This window comes from Pseudophryne corroboree, chromosome 4 (genome assembly GCF_028390025.1).
Source record: "Pseudophryne corroboree isolate aPseCor3 chromosome 4, aPseCor3.hap2, whole genome shotgun sequence".
Lineage (NCBI taxonomy): Eukaryota > Metazoa > Chordata > Amphibia > Anura > Myobatrachidae > Pseudophryne > Pseudophryne corroboree.
Window position 1 is genome coordinate 332,060,442 of NC_086447.1, and position 24,106 is coordinate 332,084,547.

At 45.6% G+C, this 24,106-nt stretch overlaps 1 protein-coding gene across 1 annotated transcript; it reads right to left on the reverse strand.

Moving 5' to 3' along the window:
* Positions 1-508: 508 nt before the first annotated feature.
* LOC134909491 (carboxypeptidase N subunit 2-like) lies at positions 509-20,717 on the reverse strand. The gene is made up of 2 exons (XM_063916415.1): positions 20,626-20,717; positions 509-3,583 (listed from the first exon to the last, which is right to left on the reverse strand). Exon 2 carries the CDS (start codon positions 3,574-3,576, stop codon positions 1,042-1,044), a length of 2,535 nt encoding a protein of 844 aa, XP_063772485.1. The 5' UTR covers positions 3,577-3,583; positions 20,626-20,717; the 3' UTR covers positions 509-1,041.
* Between the last annotated feature and the right edge of the window lie 3,389 nt (positions 20,718-24,106).

The window sequence follows — 24,106 nt, forward strand, 5'->3', positions numbered from 1 at the left end:
TTGCCAGGTCAGGAAGCCATTGTGAAAGGGTCCAATGGGCGGTTCGAACCCGGGAAGGACCCGTTACCAATTCCTGGGTGGGACCTGGCATTGCGATCTGAAAGGGGTTTAACTAACTGGGACATTGCAGGACGGGTCAGGCTCAGCCATGGACAGATATACCAGGGATGTCCAGGGCCTGTATCGGAGGTGGCTAAAGGGCAACAAGAGCCAGGGACTGTAATCATGGAGTCAGAAGCTGGTCAGGTCTAGTGCACTTGGTGATCCGGTTCAGTGATTACACACAGAGGGGGGCAGCACGAATGTGCCTGTAGATGGCTGCATGTCTCAGTCTACCTTCCATACCTATCAGTGAGAACTAGGAGCAAGTATATCACTGTCCCTCTGTCCCCAAGAGCTTGCAATCTAATATTGCTGCAGACCTGTGTTTGCTTGCCATACAATGCAGCTGCACATGTGACACCTGCAGGCATTGGCTAATAAGAAAATGTGTAGTAGATACAGCATATCATTAATGACACTTATGACACTTTATTATGTATTAAAATATGTACTGTGCACTGTGCCGCTCATATCAATACATGTGGCAAGCAGGCAGCGCTACAAGGCACGCACATATGTTTCTCGGGATGTACATGAAATATTCAGGGGTGGGCGCAATTTTACTGTTCGCACAGGGAGCTATATTGTCAAGAAACAGCCCTGCCTGTTACTATGTGATAAAGACTTTAATCAAAGCTTTGCCATTAGTCATAGTTCTACACAGGTGACTGTTATGCCTTACAATAGAATACTGTGTACATTATCAACAGCATTTATTTTCAGTGATAATAGTAACACAATATTATATAATGGTATTATAAGCCTAACCTATATCTATCTATCTATCTATCTATCTATCTATCTATCTATCTATCTATCTATCTATCTATATATATATATATATATATATACCCTGTCTTATTATCTTTTCTTTGACTGATCCTGCATTGTCCTGAGGTTTAGACACTGAGATTGTAGTTGGGTAAAGTGTGAGTACACTTAAGACCTATCTTTTTTCTTATACATGTATACCAGCCTTACAGGACGTACTGGTACCTTTACACTGCGTATAGATTTGTGTAGTGTGTAAGAAAATGTTATTAGAAAGATTGTAGAACAGATTTCAATGCACAATAGTGTTACATAGGAGACAAATAAAAATTGGCAGTGGTGTAATCCAAGAAAAAAATCACTGGCTCTAAATTGCAATGTCATTGATGGAAGGAATGTCACATTCATCACCAGAGTGGTTGGTGCTAAGGAGACTGTACTCAGTGCATTTAATTTCATCACAAACACTGTTGTTTCAGCTGAATTAGTTGCTTGTGGTGTAGAGGTCTCTCTGGTAGTTAGCTCTGTTGTAGTCATGGGTAACTGGCTGGTTTCCTTATTTGCTGAAGTATATGTAGATGTCAGTTTAGCAGAGGACATCTCTGTTGTTGCCTCCAAGGTAGTAAATAAAGTAGTCCGCTTCCATGGAGCGGTAGGGCTTGTGATTGTAGTTGTAGGAACATGTGGGGTGGACGTCAGCATAATTGTACTGACAGCCAGTGTTGTGCTCTCACTAGTATGTACAGATATCATTGACGTTGCTGTGGACTCTTCTTCACGCGTTGTTTCGTGAGGTGTAGTCAAGCTAACTGTTGTGTGAGCAGCACTTGTTGTTTCTGTGGCTGTAGTTATAATTTGGAGCGTTGTAGGTTCTGTAGTACTAGTGTGAACTCGAGTTGTTGGTTGTAAAGTAGTTTCTTGTGGCATTGTTGTTTTTGCAGTTGTAGGCTGTGAGTTTGTTGTTTCTGTGGTTGTCATGGTAGTTGTTGTTTGTAAAGTTGTTTCTTGGAGTGTTGTTTTTGCAGTTGTAGGCTGTGAGTTTGTTGTTTCTGTGGTTGTCATGGTAGTTGTTTGTAAAGTTGTTTCTTGGAGTGTTGAAACCTTCAAAGTTGTTAAATCTGGAGTAGTTTGCTTCATTGCTGTGATTTTGATGGTTGGGATAATAGTTGTAATTGGTTGATTTGTAGTTTCTTGAGTTGTAGGTAGCAGAATGGTTGTGAGAGCAACTGTTGTTTTTAGAGTTGTGAAAAGTTGTGTAGTAACCTGTTGAGGTGTGGGTTGCTTGGTAGTTGGATGTGTTGTGATGACTGCTGCAGTGGTTGTTGGTAACTTTGTGGTTTGTGTTGCAATCATTGGAGTTGTTAAACAAATGAATTCATCTATTTTTAATGAGGTGATGGTCTTTCCACTATAATGAGTCGGTATTTCACACAATAGTTTATTCCAATCTTGAACATTTTTATTATTGGTTATCCAGTTGTAAAGATCTTTCAAATTGCAATCACAGTTCCAAGGATTATCTTTTAAATATACTTTAGGAATTAATTTAATCAAATCAACAGGGAAGTTGGTGAATTTGTTTTTTGTGAGTTTAAGTGTCTTTAATTTTTTTAATTTTACAAGGTATGAGAACACATCATCCGGCAGGCTACTAAGGAAGTTATTTTCTAAATTAAGCTCTGTTAGTTTATCAAGGCCAGAAAATGTTTCTTTTGTCACATTATCGATTTGATTTGAAGAAATAATCAACTTTGATAAAGAATTGAAATTATTAAATGCGCCTGCAGGGATATTTCTTAAATTATTATTGCTTAAATCAAGTTCTTTAATCAAAGCACCATCAGTTATTTGGTCTGGAAACTTGTGGAGTCTATTTCCTTTGAGTTTGAGCTGTGTAATATTATTTAGACCAAAGAGCATTTTATCTGGAAGATCTTCGATCAGATTTGTTTCAAAGAACAATTTTTCAAGGTTTTTCGATTTAGACAGAAAGTTTTTGGGCCACACCTTTATCTTGTTCTGCGAGAAGCTGAATTCAGTCAGTTCCGAATTGCTGTCCACCAAACCTTGAGGCAGCTCACTGAGCTCATTGTCATAGATGCGGAGGACTTTTAATTTGGTCAATTTACTAAATATGTCCTCAGCTAAAATGGGCAATTTATTTTTTGCTAGATGCAACGTTGTGAGATTTGCAAGTGAGTTGAAAAGATCTGGAGGAAGAGAAGTCAACTGATTGTAGTTTAAGTAAAGTTCTTCTAAGTTCTGTAGACTGTCGAAGATGCCTGCCTCCACAGTACTTATATTATTATTTTTAAGAACAAGCTTCTTCAGGTTACCAAGATTTGAGAAGATTCCAGTTGTTAGCTCCTTTAATTCCGTGTTGCCAGATATCTCAAGTTCAGTGAGATTTTGCAAATGATCAAAAGCACCAACTTCAATGAATGAAATTTTATTATTAATAAAGAATATCTTTTGCAGATTAGTCATGTATTTGAATGCATCTTTTTGGATGGATGAAATACCTGTTTGCACCATGAAGATCTCAGTGGTTTTTTGCTTTATGGATTTAGGGATGTCAATGATGGTTTCCTTTGAGAAGACTTCTTGGTAGTCCTTTGGGCAATCATAATTATTTGTACATGATGCTGTAGAGCTGCATTCTCCTGTCCCAAATCCAAGTAGAAGGAGCAAAAAGATATACATCTTATGTCTAAAACAGAACACATATATGTATTTAAAAGGATTATATTTAAAATCCAATTGTACAATATATTATCATGCATCAGCTTTTATTAAAGACTTCACTGGAAGAAAACAAATAATGTTGTCTCTCTATTTGCATTTAGATATGATGTCTTTCCATTTGCATGTATGTTTTGTCATTATTTTTTCTGTTCACTCCTGCAATCCAGCAACATCGGTCTTACTCTAATGTATGTCTTGCCGTTATTTCCTGTATTAATCTTGGTCATTGATGTAAAATGTTTGACTCTAAACTAGTTTAGTTATTATCAGCTCTACTTATCTCTGCATGTATCCTCTGGTCAACTTACCAATATGCTTACACAGGCCTACTGTTATAAATGTAATCACCCACGGTTTTCAAAAGCCAATGCAATTCAAGCAAAATAGTCACTAGATTAAAACGGCAATTAGTTTAATGGCAAAACTAACTTGGCTTTGTCTTTAAACTAATTGATGCTTTAAATATAATGATCTTGCTGGAATCACTCCAGCTCCCACAAATCACAGGCAATAATATTTGCCACTAATTCTTGCAAGTATAAGGCACTGGTTGGGGGTCATGAATTTGTTTGGGTGTGGATTTACTATATGCACTATTGGAGATGCATTTTTTGGGGTTGGATGCCTAAATGATCTTCTTAAGTGAGGAGTTCTCATCTACAATCTACTGTTTTCTAGATTTATTTAATCAGGTGAGGATATCAGAGATATTAGTCGCACAACTCATTTTCCATTTGTTAGAAGGATCCCCAATAAATTTACTATAGGGAAAATCCCCGCTTTTGAGAGAATATTAAGGGAGGTGCTACCACAGGCAAATTGTTAGACCAAATATAAAGAGAGAAAAGAGGGTTGACTGTCCTTAGTGGTGCACTATTGGGTATTTAAAACATAACTTTTATTAATTCATCATTTCACGTTAAAAACCAGCGAAATATAGGATAAAATAAAGATATGTGAAGGAAACAAAGAGTGCGTTAATTAAAAAATCTTTTTGCTACGCACTAAATGCCTCTGAAATTTATTATTATTACATTTATTTCTACTTCAATGAGATGTGTTCGTGTTTTCTATTTGCGCTTGGTCTTGTTACAATGTAACTTCCTTTGGCATTATACCAGAATTAACTTATCTTCAGCTTGTCATCTTCTCTTCTTGTCATCTTCAAGTAATTGAGTACAGCTCCCAATATCTACTGCTGCCTTGTATTTTCATAGGCCTGCTTTGAAAGCCACAGGTAATTGACTACAGCTACCAACATCTACTGCTGCCTTCTATTTTATACGCCTACTTTGAAACTCATAGGTATTCCAAATTCAACCTTTGTTGCATAGTATCTCAGTCTGATGTATTTTCTTCCGTTTCTAAATGTATAGACCCATTTGTTAGCTATTTGGTATGTATTGCTTGTTTGTTTAAAGTAATTTATTGCTTGCCATTCTAGGGGGTGGGGAGTGGTTCCAATCATTGGGCACACATGCATTGTCTTTCTATTTAAGTATCATTGTATAGGCTGGTGCTGTTAAGACTTTGTGTATATTTATCAAACTGTGATAAAATTGAAGCATAACTTCAGTGTTATACCATTGTTAAACTGAAGTGAAACAGAAGGAGGCCGCTCTATAAAAATACTGAAGGACTACTTTCAACAAGCAAATGTGAGTTCACTTAAACTTCACATAATTCACCTCCTGGTTGTTTAACCTGGATACTCAGCACTGAACTTCCTGTTTTGGAAATTGCAAAAACGTTCCATTTCACCAGCAAATGCTTTTATTTGTACTTTCAGTTTTGTGATTGCATAACTGTACCAATGCAATTTGCCTTTAAAGGCCTGTCTGAATCACCATTGCTTTTTTTCCTCCCACACTCACATCCTCTCATTTCAAATTCTTACACAGTCAAAATCAGCTTCTGCACTTTTTCTGACTTCAAAATAAATTTACTGCCGTTGAGCTTACACTGTTACCAACACCATACTTTCACCTGCATTTCTGTAAATATACTGCTCTGTTTCTCTTACAGCCTCCACTCCTATTTCCAGTATTCTATCCTCCCCCTATTTGCATACTCCACACTATGTCCAGGTTTTCTTCAACTCCTCCCATCACCCAGTGTCTACCTAATCCTGTATCTTGCCCCCTGTTCGCACCTCTATCCTTCCCCCCTACTCTCCTACACCTCCTACTTTCTCCCCTCGTGTCTCCCATCCACCCCTCTGCTTCCCTTCCCCTCCTCTCCTATTACCCCACTTTCATTCACCTCTGTCCCAACATTGGCCTTCTACCCAACCACTCAGCCCTGCTCCCTCCCTCCCTCCTCTCCTCTCTTTGTCATCTCACGTCACCTCCATCTGCCTCATGCTGAACTCCGTCCCTGCCCAGCACATGCAGTTTCTCTTCCTAGCTCAGGCACCCACACTATCACTACTCTCACATCATCCCTGCCCTCCAAGTTAATCTCACCTCAACGCTACAGCAACCGTGACAATCTCATTTAATTCTCTCCCACAAACTCTATCCCTCTCTCCTGTGCCCTTTGGAATGCCAGCTCTGTCAAATTAGTCCCCACCCAGGACCTTTTCATCTCCAACTCCCTGGATCTCCTGTTTTAGCCTATGCAGAAAAATGTGTCTCCCCTCTGACACTTCTCCAGATGCACTCTCCACTGGGTGCCTCACATTCACACACCCTCTTCCCCCCCAGCCTGGAGGTCGATCTGGTGGTGATGTTGGGGTCCTTCTGTCCTTGGTTACTCCTACCAACTCCAGAACCATCCCTTATATTCTCTACATTTGAGGTCCATGCTATGGACCTGTTCTAACCTCTTCACCCTCGCGTAGCTGTCATTTACCATCCCCCTGGCAATCCCACCAAATTCCTCAATCACTTTGTTTCCTGGCTCACTCACTTCCTCTCTTCAGACATTCCGTCTATTATCCTAGATAATTTCAACATCCCAATTGATATCCCCACAGAATCTTCTGCCTCATCTCCTCCCACTCTTAAAACCTCCGGCATCTCTTTGCCACCGTCAACTCCTTCCTCTGCCCACCTCCACTTTGACTCCCATCCTCACTCTCTGCCCTTGACTTTGCCACCTACTTTACATCCAAAATTGACTCCATTTGTCAGGACATCTCAACAACCTCCCCCTCCTATCCCTGACCACCCACAACCATCGACAACCTCCCCTTTCCTTTCCCTGACCACACTTGCCCATCTACATCACCAACTCTGACTTCCTTTTCCCCTGTATCTGGAGATGAAATAATGGTATTCATCCGGGCCTCCTCCCAACCACCTCTCCACTAACCCTATCCCCTCCGGCCTCCTCCACTATCTCTCCTGCCTGTTCCCATTTTGGCCATATCTCTGCCTTCAAGCATGCCCTTGTCTCACCTATTCTAAAAAATTGACCCTTGATCCTAATACTCTCTCCAACTACCGAACCATCTCTCTTCTCCCTTTTGCCTCCAAACTCCTCAACCGTTTATGTATTCCTCATTTGTTTGTGTATTTTGTTAGGTGCTGAAGAGCCCTTGTGGCGCCATATAAATAAACGATAAGAATAAATAATAATATATGGGGCTCTTCTGTGGTATAAATTGTATAAGGGAATCTACTGTGGCATGACGCATATAAGCAGCTCTATTGTGGCATAACGTGTATAAGGGGTTCTACTGTGTGGTGATATGTAACTAACTTGCATTGTAATGTGAATAACAGACACTACTGTGTAGTGTAATGTGACTAATGGACACTACTGTGCATTATAATTTGAATTGGTACTATTCTGTGGCCACGCCCCTTCCCAAAGAAGCCATGCCCCTATATTTTTGATTCTGTCTCTATTTTGATTATGAGGGGGCACCAATTCTCTTTCTGGAACCGGGAACCAAAATGTCTAGTTACGGCTTTCCTCATGCTTGGAATAATTGGCGTATCTATAATGGGTGCAGTGTATGCGGAGAACACGGGCCTCGGGGTCCAAGGGGGGCCCACTCTACACCCATTTTTTTAATACCTCTCTGGAGTGGGGGCCCAAACCCACTCCCTCACTAGAATTGCCTCAAATTGACGTGTTTTCCATATAAATACTTCATATTGACCCTTCCCCATTTTACAGTGATTTGCGGCATTATCCAGTCCACATTGTGGCCACTTTCAGGATGTGGGAGGTCAGCCTACTCTTGTGGAGGTCTGGGGGAATGGCAGCAAATTCGGTAGTCTCCCACACTTTCTGGGAGAGTAGGCAAGTATGGTATGTTGGCATGCACATGCTCTTGGCTCCAGGGCTCTGTGATATTTCTATGTGTTTGAGGGTGAGGGTTGATGGTTTCAGGAGGAGGGGAACCCTGTCTGTTTCAAGTGTATTGGGCCACACAATTTATGATGCCAGCCCTGGTACTGCCATCAGTTTACAAAACTGTCACTAATTAGCGCTGCTGATTTGTGTCAGAGTATAGTACATGTACAATTGTGTGCTGTTCTGTTTGAACCAGGAATCATAATTTAAGCATGGTTTCTGATATGCACAGGACAATTTTGCTGGGTATTAAGATTGAGGTCTGACAAAGTTCAATTGCAAGGTGCCACATGCACCCCATGGAAGGTGTATGGTGAGACCTAGGGGTATATTTACTAAAAGTCGATTTTGGTTTTCAGTCAATTTTTTGTGGCAGGTATTTACTAAACTCGAAATCAACTCAAAATGGACCCAATCATCTGAAATAGAACTTTACACTTAAATATAACTACAATAGAATCTTCAATATTTTAACATTCCTAACCCATATTTACTAATAGTCGATTTGAAAATCAACTTAAAATCGACCCAAGAATCACCATTTTCAATAGAACCATCAAAAATAGTTCTATGTAATTTTGTATCATGTAGATTTGTCTGAAACCTCAATATGATGGAAAATACATGGGAGAGAAGCATGTGGCTACATAAATCAGGGATGGTCACTGACCATCAATGATTCACAATCATCGATGGCTTACGGCTGATGCAGGATACATTTTCAATCGATGGGGAGAACCAGATGGTTTCCCTCCATCGAAGGCACAGCATAATCAAATATCTCCCCCCCCCCCCCCTCGCTCCCCAAGGTGCCAGGACATGGAGCACAGCTCCTCCCCTGACACCCACAAAGCCCTGCCCCGGGGTTATGATTGGCCCATGAGCCAGTCAGTCAAAGAAATGGGATGACCATCAGTTGGTGAAACCATCAATGGTCATCCACTGAATAGTGGGCTGCCATCGGTGGCCACTTACAATATTGCCATCGATGACAACCATCAATGATGACCACACTAATAGCCGTCCCTAAAATAAATAATGACACTGAAAGTCACAGCAAATTAGCCCAGGAATGAAGGCGTTTGTGGATAATACAGTACATGTGACCTGTTTTGGCAATAGAAATATTTTTGTATAATTTTGTCTACTTTGGGTCAATTTTTATAAATTTAGGGTCAATTTTGATGAATAGAACACATTTAGAACTGCAAATAGAACTCACATCACTAAGCAATTTTTAAAAGGAACTCAAAATCGACTTTTAGTAATTGAGCTAATTGGAATTGAAACACTGTAGCCAATTTTGCAAGGATGCTGGTTCTATTATGGTCGATTCTAAATATCAAAATCGACATTTAGTAAATATAACCCCTGATTTCTGCTAGCTCAGAGCTGTTGTAAAATTCAAATATTTTTGTGGTCCCTTCTGAAAAGCATAGTATGCCCACATAAATGCACCATCTCCATCTCATTGAAGTAATCTTGTGGTTTTTGATCTTCTTTGCTAATCAAGGCACACCTTTGTGCCTACCTTCTACTTAGCACGGAATGCTATCCCCATACTCCTTGTCTATTGCAGATTATTGCTCCACAAATCCATATGCTTTGTTGAAAATTTAGACAAGCCTGAACAAATAAGGGGACACAGTGTCACCAAATAGGATGATCACTGCACTTATAGAGTTTAACTACAGTCCCCCCCGCCCCGGGACCTTAAGACCTTAAATGGGGGTCCAACGCTGACGCCACTGTCAGAATAGCGCAGCAGAGGTTGTTCTTCCTCATGCAACTAAGGAAGTCCAACATCCCACAGAAGCTTCTGCTCCTCTTCTACTCCGCGATTGTGGAGTCGGTACTGTGCTCCTCGATACTGGTATGGTACAGCTCCGCCAGCGCGAGGGACAGATGCAGGCTCCAAAAGGTGGTCAGAACCGCAGAGAAGATCATCGGGGCCGACCTTCCCTCAGTCCAGAACCTGTGCCTGTCCAGAGTTAAAAAGCGGGCAATGAAGATAGTAAAGGACCAGCTACACCCTGGCCACAGCATGTTTAACTTGCTTCCTTCAGGCAGGTGTTACAGGGCCGTCCCCGCCAGGTCCACCAGAAGCCTCAAAAGTTCTTTCCCCAAGCGGTCCGCCTGCTGAACTCCTGAACATTGACTGACTAGACGTACATGTAACTAACTTGTGTCCCTATGGTATACTTATCTGTGTGACTTTACTCCCCCCCCCCCGCCCCCCCCCCCCCCCCCACACACCTGCTTATCTGTTACCTACTTGGCTGTTGTATAGCAAACCGAAGACACATTCCTAGTATACGCAAGTATACCTGGCCAATAAAGCTGATTCTGATTCTGGTAGGTATCCCACAGAAGCTCCTTGTGTAAATTCTCTTCCATTGAATAAAGCATGTTATACATTATGATGTACAATAGCACCATCTTGTGGTCATAGTAAGCTACTAAACCATATTCTGGGCAAAGCTATGAAACAGCTCAGTAAATAGCTATACATTTATTTTAACTAGAGATGTGCGGCGTGCACTTTTTCGTGTTTTGTGTTTTGGTTTTGGTTCTGATTGCATGCTCATGTTTTGGATCTGGATTGGTTTTGCCAAAACCACCCTTTCGTGTTTTGGTTTTGGATTTGGATGATTTTTGAAGAAAACATAAAAACAGCTAAAATAACAGAATGTGGGGGTAATTTTGATCCTATGGTATGATTAACCTCAATAACATTCATTTCCACTCATTTCCAGTCTATTCTGAGCACCTCACACCTCACAATATTGTTTTTAACCCAAAAGGTTCCCTCGAGGTGGCTGTATGACTAAGCTAAGCAATACAAGTGGGCGGCACAAACACCTGGCCCATCTAGGAGTAGCACTGTAGTGGCAGACAGGATGGCAGATTTAAAAAATAGGCCCCAAACAGCACATGATGCAAAGAAGAAAAAGAGGTGCAATGAGGTAGCTGGATGGCTAAGCTAAGCGACACAAGTGTGCTGCACAAACACCTGGCCCATCTAGGAGTCGCACTGCAATGGCAGACATGATGGCACTTAAAAAAACTAGTCCCCAAACAGCACATCATGCAAATAAATAAAAGAGGTGCAATGAGGTAGCTGTATGACTAAGCTAAGCGACACAAGTGTGCAGCACAAACACCTGGCCCATCTTGGAATGGCACTGCAGTCCCACTGCACTAATGGTGGATACTGGACGCATGTCTAACACCAGCATAGTTGTTATGGCCTCAGTAATCCACTTTGCAACAGAGTATATATACGGCAATATCACTGGAATTATACGGCAGTACCACTGGACATATATAGCAGTATCACCGGACTTATACGGCAGTACCACTGGACTGGATTTATATGGCAGTATCACTGAACTTATACGCCAGTATCACTAGAATTATATGGCAGTACCACTGGAATTATACGGCAGTATCAGTGGACTTATACGGCAGTACTGCTGGAATTATATGGCAGTACCACTGGACTGGACTTATACGGCAGTATCACTGAACATATACACCAGTACCACTGGAATTATACGGCAGTATCACTGGAATTATCCGGCAGTACCACTGTACATATACGGCAGTATCAATGGACATATACGGCAGTATCACTGGACATGTACGGCAATATCACTGGATTTATATGGCAGCATCACTGGAATTATACTGCAGTACCACTGGAATATACGGCAGTATCACTGGAATTATACGGCAGTACAACTGGACATATACGGCAGTACCACTAGACATATACAGCAGTATCACTGGAATTATACGGCAGTATCACTGGAATTATACGGCAGTATCACTGGACATATACGGCAGTATCACTGGAATTATATGGCAGTACCACTGGACATATACGGCAGGATCACTGGAATTATATGGCAGTACCACTGGACATAAACGGCAGTATCACTGGACTTATACGGCAGTACCACTGGACTGGACTTATATGCCAGTACTACTGGATTTATACGCCAGTACCACTGGAATTATACAACAGTACCACTGGAATTATACGGCAGGATCACTGGATTTATACGGCAGTACCACTGGACATATATGGCAGTAACACTGGACATATACAGCAGTTTCACTGGAATTATACGTCAGTATCACTGGAATTATATGGCAGTACCACTGGAAATATACGGCAGTATCACTGGAATTATACGGCAGTACCACTGGACATATACGGCAGTATCACTGGAATTATACGGCAGTATCACTGGAAATATACGGCAGTATCACTGGACTTATACAGCAGTACCAATGGACTTATATGGCAGTGCTACTGGACTGGATTTATACGGCAGTAGCACTGAATTTATATGCCAGTACCACTGGAATTATACGGCAGTATCACTGGAATTATATGGCAGTACCACTGGACATATATGGCAGTACCACTGGACTGGATTTATACGGCAATATCACTGAACTTCTACGCCAGTACCACTGGAATTATATGGCAGTATCACTGGAATTATACGGCAGTACCACTGGACATATACGGCAGAATCACTGGACATATATATGGCAGTATCATTGGACTGGATTTATACGCAGTACCACTGGATTTATATGGCAGAATCATTGGAATTATATGGCAGTACAACTGGAATTATACGGCAGTACCACTGGAATTATACGGCAGTACCACTGGAATTATATGGCAGGATCACTGGACATAAACGTCAGTATCACTGGACATATACGGCAGTATCACTGGATTTATACGGCAGTACCGCTGGACATATACGGCAGTATCACTGGACATATACGGCAGAATCACTGGACATATATACGGCAGTATCACTGGACTGGATTTATACGCAGTACCATTGGATTTATATGTCAGTATCACTGGAATTATATGGCAGTACCCCTGGAATTATACGGCAGTACCACTGGAATTATATAGCAGGATCACTGGACATAAACGGCAGAATCACTGGACATATGCAGCAGTATCACTGGATTTATACGGCAGTACTGCTGGACATATACGGCAGTATCACTGGACATATACGGCAGTATCACTGGACATATGCAGCAGTATCACTGGATTTATACGGCAGTACTGCTGGACATATACGGCAGTATCACTGGACATATACGCAGAGGCGTCACCAGGTGTGGTGACACCCGGTGCGCACCCCTGATGTACTGCCGCGATCGCGGCAAAAAAGGGGGCGTGGCCTTACAGCTAGGGGGCGTGGCTTCGCGGGGATACCGGGGTCGTCACTCTGGGGGCGTGCCCAGCATCTCCGGAGATGCTGGGCTTCCCCCAGAGACGGTCTCAGTGTGCTGTCGGCTCCTCTGCTATGACAGGAGCCGGGTGCTGTAACGGAATTTCACACTGCAGCACCTGGCTCCTGTCACTGCGGAGGAGCTGACATTTGGTGTCACACCCGGGTGCGGGCCGCACCCCCCGCACCCGCCTTGTGACGCCACTGCATATACGGCAGTATCACTGGACATATACGGCAGTATCACTGGACATATACGGCAGTACCACTGGACATATTCGGCAGCACAGGGACACCACCACTGGACTGATGCAGGATAACACAGCACCACTGGACTGGACTTATACAGTAGCACTGGACATATGGCAGCAGAGGACACCACCACTGTGACTGGACTGATGCAGCACAAGACCCTACCACAGTACTGATGCAGGACAACATAGCACCACTGCAATGGACTGGACTTATACTTATTCCGGTCCCTCTGTTAGCAGTAGCGGAGGAAGGTTTCTCTTTCCTGCAGCTGCTAACACTGTTTATCTGACTGGTTGCATCCTGGGCGACCAGGTCAGATAAGACACTTGCTGGTGTGGTCGCATCTGATGCGACCATGACAGGCAAGTGGTTAAATATAACATTTTCTGAACTCATTGGGCCTGATTCAGGTTCAAGTTCAAAAGCAGATGTATCTGACCATGTTCTGCAGACTGCGCATGCAGCGAAAAGAGCAAAAGCCTTGCGTGCAGCGTCAACAGTGGAAAGGAGCTCCATATGCTTTGCATGCAATGTCACAGTGAAAAGGAGCTCTTTATGAATTCCATACAGCAGCCACAGTGGAAAGGAGCTCCATATGCTTTGCATGCAATGTCACAGTAAAAAGGAGCTCTTTATGAATTCCATACAGCAGCCACAGTGGAAAGGAGCTCCATATGCTTTGCGTGCAGTCAGGGCTGCCATCAAAAATTGTGGGGCCCAGGACTGACAAAATAGGCAGGCTCCTCTAGTATCTTTAATAACTGTCTCCTCTGAGGCAGTGGCCATTTTGGAAGGACATTTTCAAGATAGCCTGTGGTGGGTGGAGGACAGGAACAGCAGTGGCAGGTGGATGGCGGCATGAGCAGCCTGGGCCCTATCTTCTCTGCAGAGAGGCTGGACCCGGGACAGCTGTGCCCCCAGCACCCCCCTGATGGTGGCCCTGCATGCAGTGCCCACAGTGGAAAGGAGTTCTATATGAGTTGCATGCATCATCCACAGTGAAAAGGAGCTCTTTATGAGTTCCAAACAGCGTCCACATTGGAAAGGAGCTGTGTGAGTTCCAAACAGCGTCCACATTGGAAAGGAGCTTTGTGAGTTCCATACAGCATCCACATTGGAAAGGAGAGCTGTGTGAGTTGCATGCAGCATCTACAGCAGAGGTGACCAAAAGGTAGATAGCGATCTACCGGTAGATCGCAGAGCATCCACCGGTAGATCGCGACAGACTTAACAGAAAATAACTGTAAGGAGCCTGCTGCCGCTGTTTCTCTTCACAGTTCCCAGGGATGCAGTGTGCGTGGGTGACGTAATGACGTCACCCGCTATGTGAGGTGCCTGGGCGCTAGTTGGATCCAGTTTGATCCAGCCGGCAGTGGCAACGATAGGAGAAGCATCCAGCGGGAGGCCATGCAGCGTGAAAGCGGGAGCCATGACTGCGGGAGAGGGAGGACTGAAGCTAGGCAGCGTGACAACTTGTTAGGTCAGTTATGCAGAGGGGGGGTTTCTTCACAAGGGGAGTGACGATCTGCAAAGGGGGGGGGGGGGCTGCACAGAACGTGGTATCTCCACAAAGGTTTTTTTGTTTTTTTTACACAAGGGGGGATCTGCAAAGGGTGGAGGATCTGCACAAAGGGAAATATTTTACAGTGCCGTACCTAGAAATTTTAGCGCTGTGTGCAAGAAACAGCATCAGCGCACCCCTTCTCCTTACATATGCAAAATATATAGGGGTGTGGCTTCATGTGAAAGGGGCGTGGCCACAGAGCTTCCTTTGACACATTACAGCAGGCAGAGCCCCCTTTTACACCTAACAAAAGAGTCCTCCTTTTTACACATTACAGCAGTCAGATTCCCATTTTTTCACATCAGGCAGGCAGTCCCCCTTTTTTTTTTTTTTACACATAACGGAAGCAGAGTCCCCCTTTTTACACATTAGGCAGGCAGTCCCCCTTTTTTACACATTACAGAAGCAGAGTCCCCCTTTTTACACATTTGGCAGGGTTAGAGCAGGTGAAAGGAACGTGGGGGGAGAGCGAGGGTTAGAGCAGATGAGGACCACGCTGGGGGAGGGCTAGGGTTAGAGCAGGTAAGAGGAATGCGGGAGGAGGATTAGGTAGAGAGCGAGTGAGAGGAAAGCGGGAGGAGGATTAGGGAGAGAGCGAGTGAGAGGAACGCGGGGGGAGGATTAGGGAGAGAGCTCGTGAGAGGAAAGCGGGAGGAGGATTAGGGAGAGAGCTCGTGAGAGGAAAGCGGGAGGAGGATTAGGGAGAGAGCTCGTGAGAGGAAAGCGGGAGGAGGATTAGGGAGAGAGCTCGTGAGAGGAACGCGGGGGAAGGATTAGGGAGAGAGCGAGTGAGAGGAAAGCGGGGGGAGGATTAGGGAGAGAGCGAGTGAGAGGAAAGCGGGAGGAGGATTAGGGAGAGAGAGAGTGAGAGGAACGCGGGGGAGGATTAGGGAGAGAGAGAGTGAGAGGAACGCAGGGGGAGAATTAGGGAGAGAGCGAGTGAGAGGAACGCGGGGGGAGAGCGAGGGATAGAGCAGGTAAGAGGAATGCGGGAGGAGGATTAGGGAGAGAGTGAGTGAGAGGAAAGCGGGAGGAGGATTAGGGAGAGAGCAAGTGAGAGGAACGCGGGGGGAGGATTAGGGAGAGAGCGAATGAGAGGAACACGAGGGGAGGATTAGGGAGAGAGCGAGTGAGAGGAACGCGGCAGGAGGATTAGGGAGAGAGCTCGTGAGAGGAACGCGGGGGGAGGATTAGGGAGAGAGCGAGTGAGAGGAACGCGGGGGGAGGATTAGGGAGAGAGCGAGTGAGAGGAACGCGGGGGGAGGATTAGGGAGAGAGCGAGTGAGAGGAACGCGGGGGGAGGATTAGGGAGAGAGCGAGTGAGAGGAAAGTGGGAGGAGGATTAGGGAGAGAGCGAGTGAGGAACGTGGGGAGGATTAGGGAGAGAGCGAGTGAGAGGATCGCGGGGGAGGATTAGGGAGAGAGCGAGTGAGAGGAACGTGTGGGGAGGATTAGGGAGAGAGCGAGTGAGAGGAACGCAGGAGGAGGATTAGGGAGAGAGAGTGAGAGGAAAGCGGGAGGAGGATTAGGGAGAGAGCGAGTGAGGAACGCGGAGGGAGGATTAGAGAGAGAGCGCGAGTGAGAGGAACGCGGGAGGAGGATTAGGGAGAGAGCGAGTGAGAGGAACGCGGAGGGGAGGATTAGGGAGAGAGCGAGTGAGAGGAACGCGGAGGGGAGGATTAGGGAGAGAGCGAGTGAGAGGAACGCGGAGGGGAGGATTAGGGAGAGAGCGAGTGAGAGGAATGTGGGGGGAGGATTAGGGAGAGAGTAAGTGAAAGGAACATGGGGGGAGGATTAGGGAGAGAGCGAGTGAGAGGAATGCAGGGGGAGGATTAGGGAGAGAGCGGGTGAGAATAACGCAGGGGGAGGATTAGGGAGAGAGCAGGTGAGAGGAACACGGGAAGAGGATTAGGGAGAGAGTGAGTGAGAGGAACGCAGGGTGCGGATTAGGGAGAGAACGAGTGAGAGGAACGCAGAGGGAGCATTAGGGAGAGAGCGAGTGAGAGGAACGCGGGGGGAGGATTAGGGAGAGAGTGAGAGGAATGCGGGTGGGGGGGATTAGGGTGAGAGTGAGTGAGAGGAACGCGGGGGGAGGATTAGGGAGAGAGCAGGTGAGAGGAACATGGGGGGAGGATTAGGGAGAGAGCGAGTTAGAGGAACATGGGGGGGGCGAGTGAGAGGAATGCGGGGGAGATTTAGGGGGTAAGAGGAATGCAGGGGGAGGTTTAGGGGAGAGAGGACCGCAGGGGGAGGTTTAGGGGGAGAGAGGAACGCAGAGGGAGGTTTAGGGGGAGAGAGGAACGCAGGGGGACATTTAGAGAGTGAGTGAGAGGAACGTAGGGGGGAGGGCTTGGGATAGAGGTGAGCTATGGAGGGGAGAGCTATGAAGGAAGAAGGTGAGAGGCACCCCAGGGGTGGAAGGGGGGCTTTAATAAGTCCCTAACCTGTGGTGGTGGTGGTGTGTGCTGGTGTAAATGCGACTCCTGGATGGATGAATCCAGCGCTGACAGGCGCTGGTGTAGGGTCCCTGCTCCATGTCTTCCCCCGGCTCTTCTGCTGCTGCAGCTCCGACTGTCAGGTGCCGAACGCTGGCTGGCTAAGAGGAAGAGGATTCCTGGCTGCCCTGGCCGCGCATGATGACGTCACGCCCGGCGTTGAGTAGCGCTGCTGAGGGGAGAAGGAATTGCTGAAGAGCATGTTCAGCGCCTCAGCCTCCTCCCCTCAAGATCAGCTGCTGCCGGGTGATGCCTCCAGTTCTCCACAGTAGCAAGCAACGCTGGTGAGCGGAGCAGCGGCGGCGCAGCCAGGGGGGGAAGCAGGCGGCGGGTGATCACCCAACAAAATAGCAGTTCTCTCCACCCGGCGGGTGCATGCAGAGCTTTTCCACCTCACAGCGCATTGCGCTGTGTGCAATGCCCCTCTCGCACATAGCTAGTTATGGCACTGATTTTACAGGGGGTTATTATGCAGGCGACTGGAATGGGGGTATCTGAAAAGTGGGGGATTTGCACAAAGGAGGGTATTGTACAGGGGGCTATTATGCAGGGGTGTGGAAGGGGGGGTCTGCAAAGGGGGGAATTTGCACAGAGGGGGATTATTTGATGTTGTCATTCTTAATGCTATTTTTAAATGTGCGCATTATTATTGGTGCTGTTATTTGATGGCATCATTGTTAATGCTATTTTTAAATGTGAGCATTATTATTGGTGTTATTTGACACTGGTAAATCACCGGTAAGTAAGTGAACAATAAGTAGATCCCAGATCCCAAAAGTCTTGCCACCCCTGATCTACAGTATAAAAGGAGCTCTGTGTGCTTTGTTTGCAGCACCCACAGTAGAAAGGAGCTCTTTATGAGTTACATGCAGTGTCTACAGAGGAAAGGAGTTCCGTAGAGTTGCATAGAGCATCCTGAGTGGACAGGAGCTCTGTATGAGTTGCATGCAATGTCCACAGTGGAAAGGAGCTTCATGAGTTGCATGCAGCATCCACAGTGGAAAGGAGCTTCATATGAGTTGCATGCAGCGTCCAAAGTAGAAAGGAGCTTCATATGAGTTGCATGCATCATCCACAGTGGAAAGGAGCTCTTTATGAGTGTTTATAAAGTGTGCATGTCCTGTTTATACAACATAAGGGTGGGAGGTAGGGCCCAAGGACAATTCCATCTTGCACCTCTTTTTCTTCTTTGCATCATGTGCTGTTTGGGGCCTAGTTTTTTTAAGTGCCATCCTGTCTGCCACTGCAGTGCCACTTCTAGATGGGCCAGGTGTTTGTGCCGCAAACTTGTGTCGCTTCGCTTAGTCATACAGCAACCTCATTGCACCTCTATTTCTTCTTTGCATCATGTGCTGTTTGGGGCATAGTTTTTTTTAAGTGCCATCCTGTCTGCCACTGCAGTGCCACTCCTAGATGGGCCAGCTGTTTGTGCCGCACACTTGTGTTGCTTAGCTTAGTCATACAGCCATCTCGGGGCAACCTTTTGGCCTAAAAACAATATTGTGAAGTGTGAGGTGTTCAGGATAGAGTGGAACTGAGTGGAAATTAATGTTATTGAGGTTAATAATACCGTAGGATCAAAATGACCCCCAGATTCTGTTATTTTAGCTGTTTTTATGGGGGGGTTTTTCAAAAATCATCCAGATTCAAAACCAAAACACGAAAGGGTGGTTTTGGCAAAACCAACCCATAACCAAAACATGAGCAGGGAATTAGAATAAAAACACGAAAAGTTCCCGCCGCACATCTCTAATTCTGAGTTCTGTGTATGAAGAAGGGAAGCCTGCTTCTGACGGATGAGGCTGGTGCAAGTGCTGTTACTAATGATGGCAGTTGGTGTAAGGTCACTGGGTGGCATAGCTTTCTCCTGCAGACACATGGACCCCTGCAATAGCTGTACAAGAGTCTCACATCCCACACATACCCACCAATACTGCCACTTTACCTCTGACTCAGAACCCACCCCATACCTTTACATACAATTAGGAAGTTACAGGGCAAACACACAGAAGAGATGTGTCTCCTGGGAGTGTCCTGAGCATGTAGCCCAACTCGTGAGCCTGTTTGAGGCATGTGTACATGGGTTGAGATACTTGTTGCAGATGGATCTTTAGCACCCAGCACGGGGCAGGTGGTATCTGCAGATATTAATGATGATAGCTGCGGTTGGAGAAACAATAGGCACAGCAATGCAAAGACAAGAACATACTACAGAGATCTGCATATTATAGCACTGTGTGTCCAACTCAGAATCAGGCCCATTGTTTCCAGTTTCACTCCTATGGAAGGGCATGACATCACATTATATATATATATATATATATATATATATATATGGCATCCTCTCTCATGCTGCCCTACCCGTGCAACACTTTTAAGAATCCGCACAGGAGGGAGACTTTGGTCCTCACCTGATGAGGAGTCTTGGGAGGACCAAGTTCCACCTCCTCTCAACACAAGGAAATATCTTACAAGCTGTTCTAACAGTGGCACTGCAGGTGAGTCTCTCATATCCCAAATCTGAATTATATCACAAATCCCACATTTTCTGAGCTCGAGTGAGATAGTGGTACTTCTGCTTTCTTTGATTTCTCTGTGGTATTCCTGTTGGTAAATTACTTTTTCAGGTAAGAGAACTTGAAAAAAGGGGTTATCCCTGCTTTATAAGCTGTAGTTTCATCCAGTCATCTCAAAGGTTGTTGCCTATAACAACTAATAAAATATTAGCTATCATTTATCAAATGCATTCTATATAATGATAGCAAGATTCTGATTGGTTGCTATGGGCAACTTCTCCACATGTCCTGTTTAAAAAAATTAAAACATCTCTCCCAAAGAAAGAAAATTAAATTAAGAAAGTAAGGGCCTGATTAAATAAGACAGGAGGAGCTTTGTGGCAATGGACCTGCTCCCATAACGGCAATGACGGTATGGAATTGTACACTAACTTCTGCACACATCTCTGGGGACTGGAAGCAGAACGAGACACGTGTTGTAATTGAATCAGACCTTTAGTTAGAAATTCAACAATTGGACAAGTTTTAGCATATCTGAATCTAGAAGCGCCTAGTATGAAAATAGAAATGAGTTAGATCTTTGTAAGTACCTGTAGTCACTGCAATGGTTGTTCTGGTTCTGGTGAAAACAATACCCAGTCTTCTGTCAGTGCTGCAAATGAAGCACTGCTGATACAGCCTAACAGCCTTTACACAACTACAGTATATCACCTTGTAATGGCCAGAACGTCTGTGACACAGAGATAAAGTTCTGTCTTCCCAGATAATCTTTTCTATGTATTTATAACTTCTGATAAAGGCTAAAATTATGTTTAGTTCACATACAGTATTACCAAAAGCAAACTACATTGTGATGGACCACATGGTATTTTATTTTCACCATATTTTCTCTGACGTCCTAGTGGATGCTGGGAACTCTGTAAGGACCATGGGGAATAGACGGGCTCCGCAGGAGACTGGGAACTCTATAAGAAAGATTTGGTACTATCTGGTGTGCACTGGCTCCTCCCTCTATGCCCCTCCTCCAGACCTCAGTTAGATTTCTGTGCCCGGCCGAGCTGGATGCACACTAGGGGCTCTCCTGAGCTCCTAGAAAGAAAGTATATGTTAGGTTTTTTATTTTACAGTGAGACCTGCTGGCAACAGGCTCACTGCAACGAGGGACTAAGGGGAGAAGAAGCGAACCTACCTGCTTGCAGCTAGCTTGGGCTTCTTAGGCTACTGGACACCATTAGCTCCAGAGGGATCGACCGCAGGACCCATCCTTGGTGTTCGTTCCCGGAGCCGCGCCGCCGTCCCCCTTACAGAGCCAGAAGCATGAAGATGGTCCGGAAAATCGGCGGCAGAAGACTTCAGTCTTCACCAAGGTAGCGCACAGCACTGCAGCTGTGCGCCATTGCTCCTCATACACACTTCACACTCCGGTCACTGAGGGTGCAGGGCGCTGGGGGGGGGGGACGCCCTGAGCAGCAATAAAAACACCTTGGCTGGCAAAATAACCACAATATATAGCCCCAGAGGCTATATATGTGGTAATTACCCCTGCCAGAATCCATAAAAAAGCGGGAGAAAAGTCCGCCGAAAAAGGGGCGGAGCCATCTCCCTCAGCACACTGGCGCCATTTCTCCCTTACAGTTCCGCTGGAAGGAGGCTCCCTGGCTCTCCCCTGCAGTCTACACTACAGAAAGGGTAAAAAAGAGAGGGGGGGCACTAAATTTAGGCGCAGTTTAACTTATAGCAGCTATAAGGGGACATAATTCAGTTAGTCCCTGCATTATATAGCGCTCTGGTGTGTGCTGGCATAATCTCTCTCTGTCTCCCCAAAGGGCTTTTGTGGGGTCCTGTCTCCTTTAAGAGCATTCCCTGTGTGTGTGCGGTGTGTCGGTACGGCTGTGTCGACATGTTTGATGAGGAGGCTTATGTGGAGGCAGAGCAGATGCCTATAAATGTGATGTCACCCCCTGCGGGGCAGACACCGGAGTGGATGGACTTATGGAAGGAATTACGTGCAAGTGTCGACTCCTTACATAAAAAATTTGACGACATGCCAAATGCGGCACAGCCGGCTTCTCAGCTCGTGCCTGCCCAGACAACTCAAAGGCCATCAGGGGCTCTAAAGCGCCCACTACCTCAGATGGCAGACACAGATGTCGACACGGATACTGATACCAGTGTCGACGATGAGTCAAATTTAATGTCCACTAGGGCCATTCGTTGCATGATTGAGGCAATGAAAGAGGTATTACACATTTCTGATATAAACCCAGGTACCTCAAAAAAGGGTATTATGTTTGGGGAGAAAAAACTACCAATAGTTTTTCCCCCATCTGAAGAATTAAATGAAGTATGTGAAGAAGCGTGGGCTTTCCCCGATAAAAAATTGGTGATTTCAAAAAAATTACTAATGGCGTTCCCTTTCTCGCCAGAGGATAGGTCACGTTGGGAAACTCCCCCTAGGGTGGATAAAGCGCTCACACGTTTGTCAAAAAAGGTGGCACTACCGTCTCCGGATACGGCCGCCCTAAAGGAACCTGCTGATAGAAAGCAGGAGGCTATCCTGAAGTCTATATACACACACACTGGTGTTATACTGAGACCAGCTATTGCTTCAGCATGGATGTGCAGTGCTGCTGCTGCTTGGTCAGATTCCCTGTCGGAAAATATTGACACCCTAGACAGGGACACTATATTGCTAACCGTAGAGCATATAAAAGACTCAGTCTTATACATGAGAGATGCACAGAGGGAGATCTGCCGGCTGGCATCTAGAATAAGTGCATTGTCCATTTCTGCTAGGAGAGGCTTATGGACTCGGCAGTGGACAGGGGATGCAGATTCAAAAAGGCACATGGAAGTTTTGCCTTATAAGGGTGAGGAGTTATTCGGGGATGGTCTCTCAGACCTTGTTTCCACAGCAACAGCTGGGAAGTCAGCATTTTTGCCCCATGTCCCCTCACAGCCTAAGAAAGCGCCGTATTATCAGGTACAGTCCTTTCGACCCCAGAAAAACAGGCGGGGAAAAGGCGGGTCCTTTCTGTCTAGAGGCAGAGGAAGGGGAAAAAGCTGCAACAAACAGCAGGTTCCCAGGAACAAAAGTCCTCCCCCGCTTCTTCCAAATCCGCCGCATGACGGTGGGGCTCCACAGGCGGAGCCAGGTACGGTGGGGGGCCGCCTCAAAAATTTCAGCGATCAGTGGGTTCGCTCACGGGTGGATCCCTGGATCCTTCAAGTAGTATCTCAGGGGTACAAGCTGGAATTCGAGGCGTCTCCCCCCCGCCGTTTCCTCAAATCTGCCTTGCCGACAACTCCCTCGGGCAGGGAGGCTGTGCTAGAGGCAATTCACAAGCTGTATTCCCAGCAGGTGATAGTCAAGGTACCCCTACTTCAACAAGGACGGGGTTACTATTCCAAACTGTTTGTGGTACCGAAACCGGACGGTTCGGTGAGACCCATTTTAAATTTGAAATCCTTGAGCACATACATAAAAAGATTCAAGTTCAAGATGGAATCGCTCAGGGCGGTTATTGCAAGCCTGGACGAGGGGGATTACATGGTATCCCTGGACATCAAGGATGCTTACCTGCATGTCCCCATTTACCTTCCTCACCAGGAGTACCTCAGATTTGTGGTATAGGATTGCCATTACCAATTCCAGACACTGCCGTTTGGACTGTCCACGGCACCGAGGGTGTTTACCAAGGTAATGGCAGAAATGATGATACTCCTTCGAAAAAAGGGAGTTTTAATTATCCCGTACTTGGACGATCTCCTAATAAAGGCGAGGTCCAAGGAGCAGTTGCTGGTCGGAGTAGCACTATCTCGGGAAGTGCTAGAACAGCATGGCTGGATTCTAAACATTCCAAAGTCACAGCTGGTTCCTTCCACACGCCTACTGTTCCTGGGGATGGTTCTGGACCTCCTGAAACCAAAACGGGTATCGGTGCATCACTGCACACGAGTCCTGGGAAAAATGGTGGCTTCATACGAAGCAATTCCATTTGGCAGGTTCCATGCAAGGACCTTCCAGTGGGACCTCTTGGACAAGTGGTCGGGATCGCATCTTCAGATGCA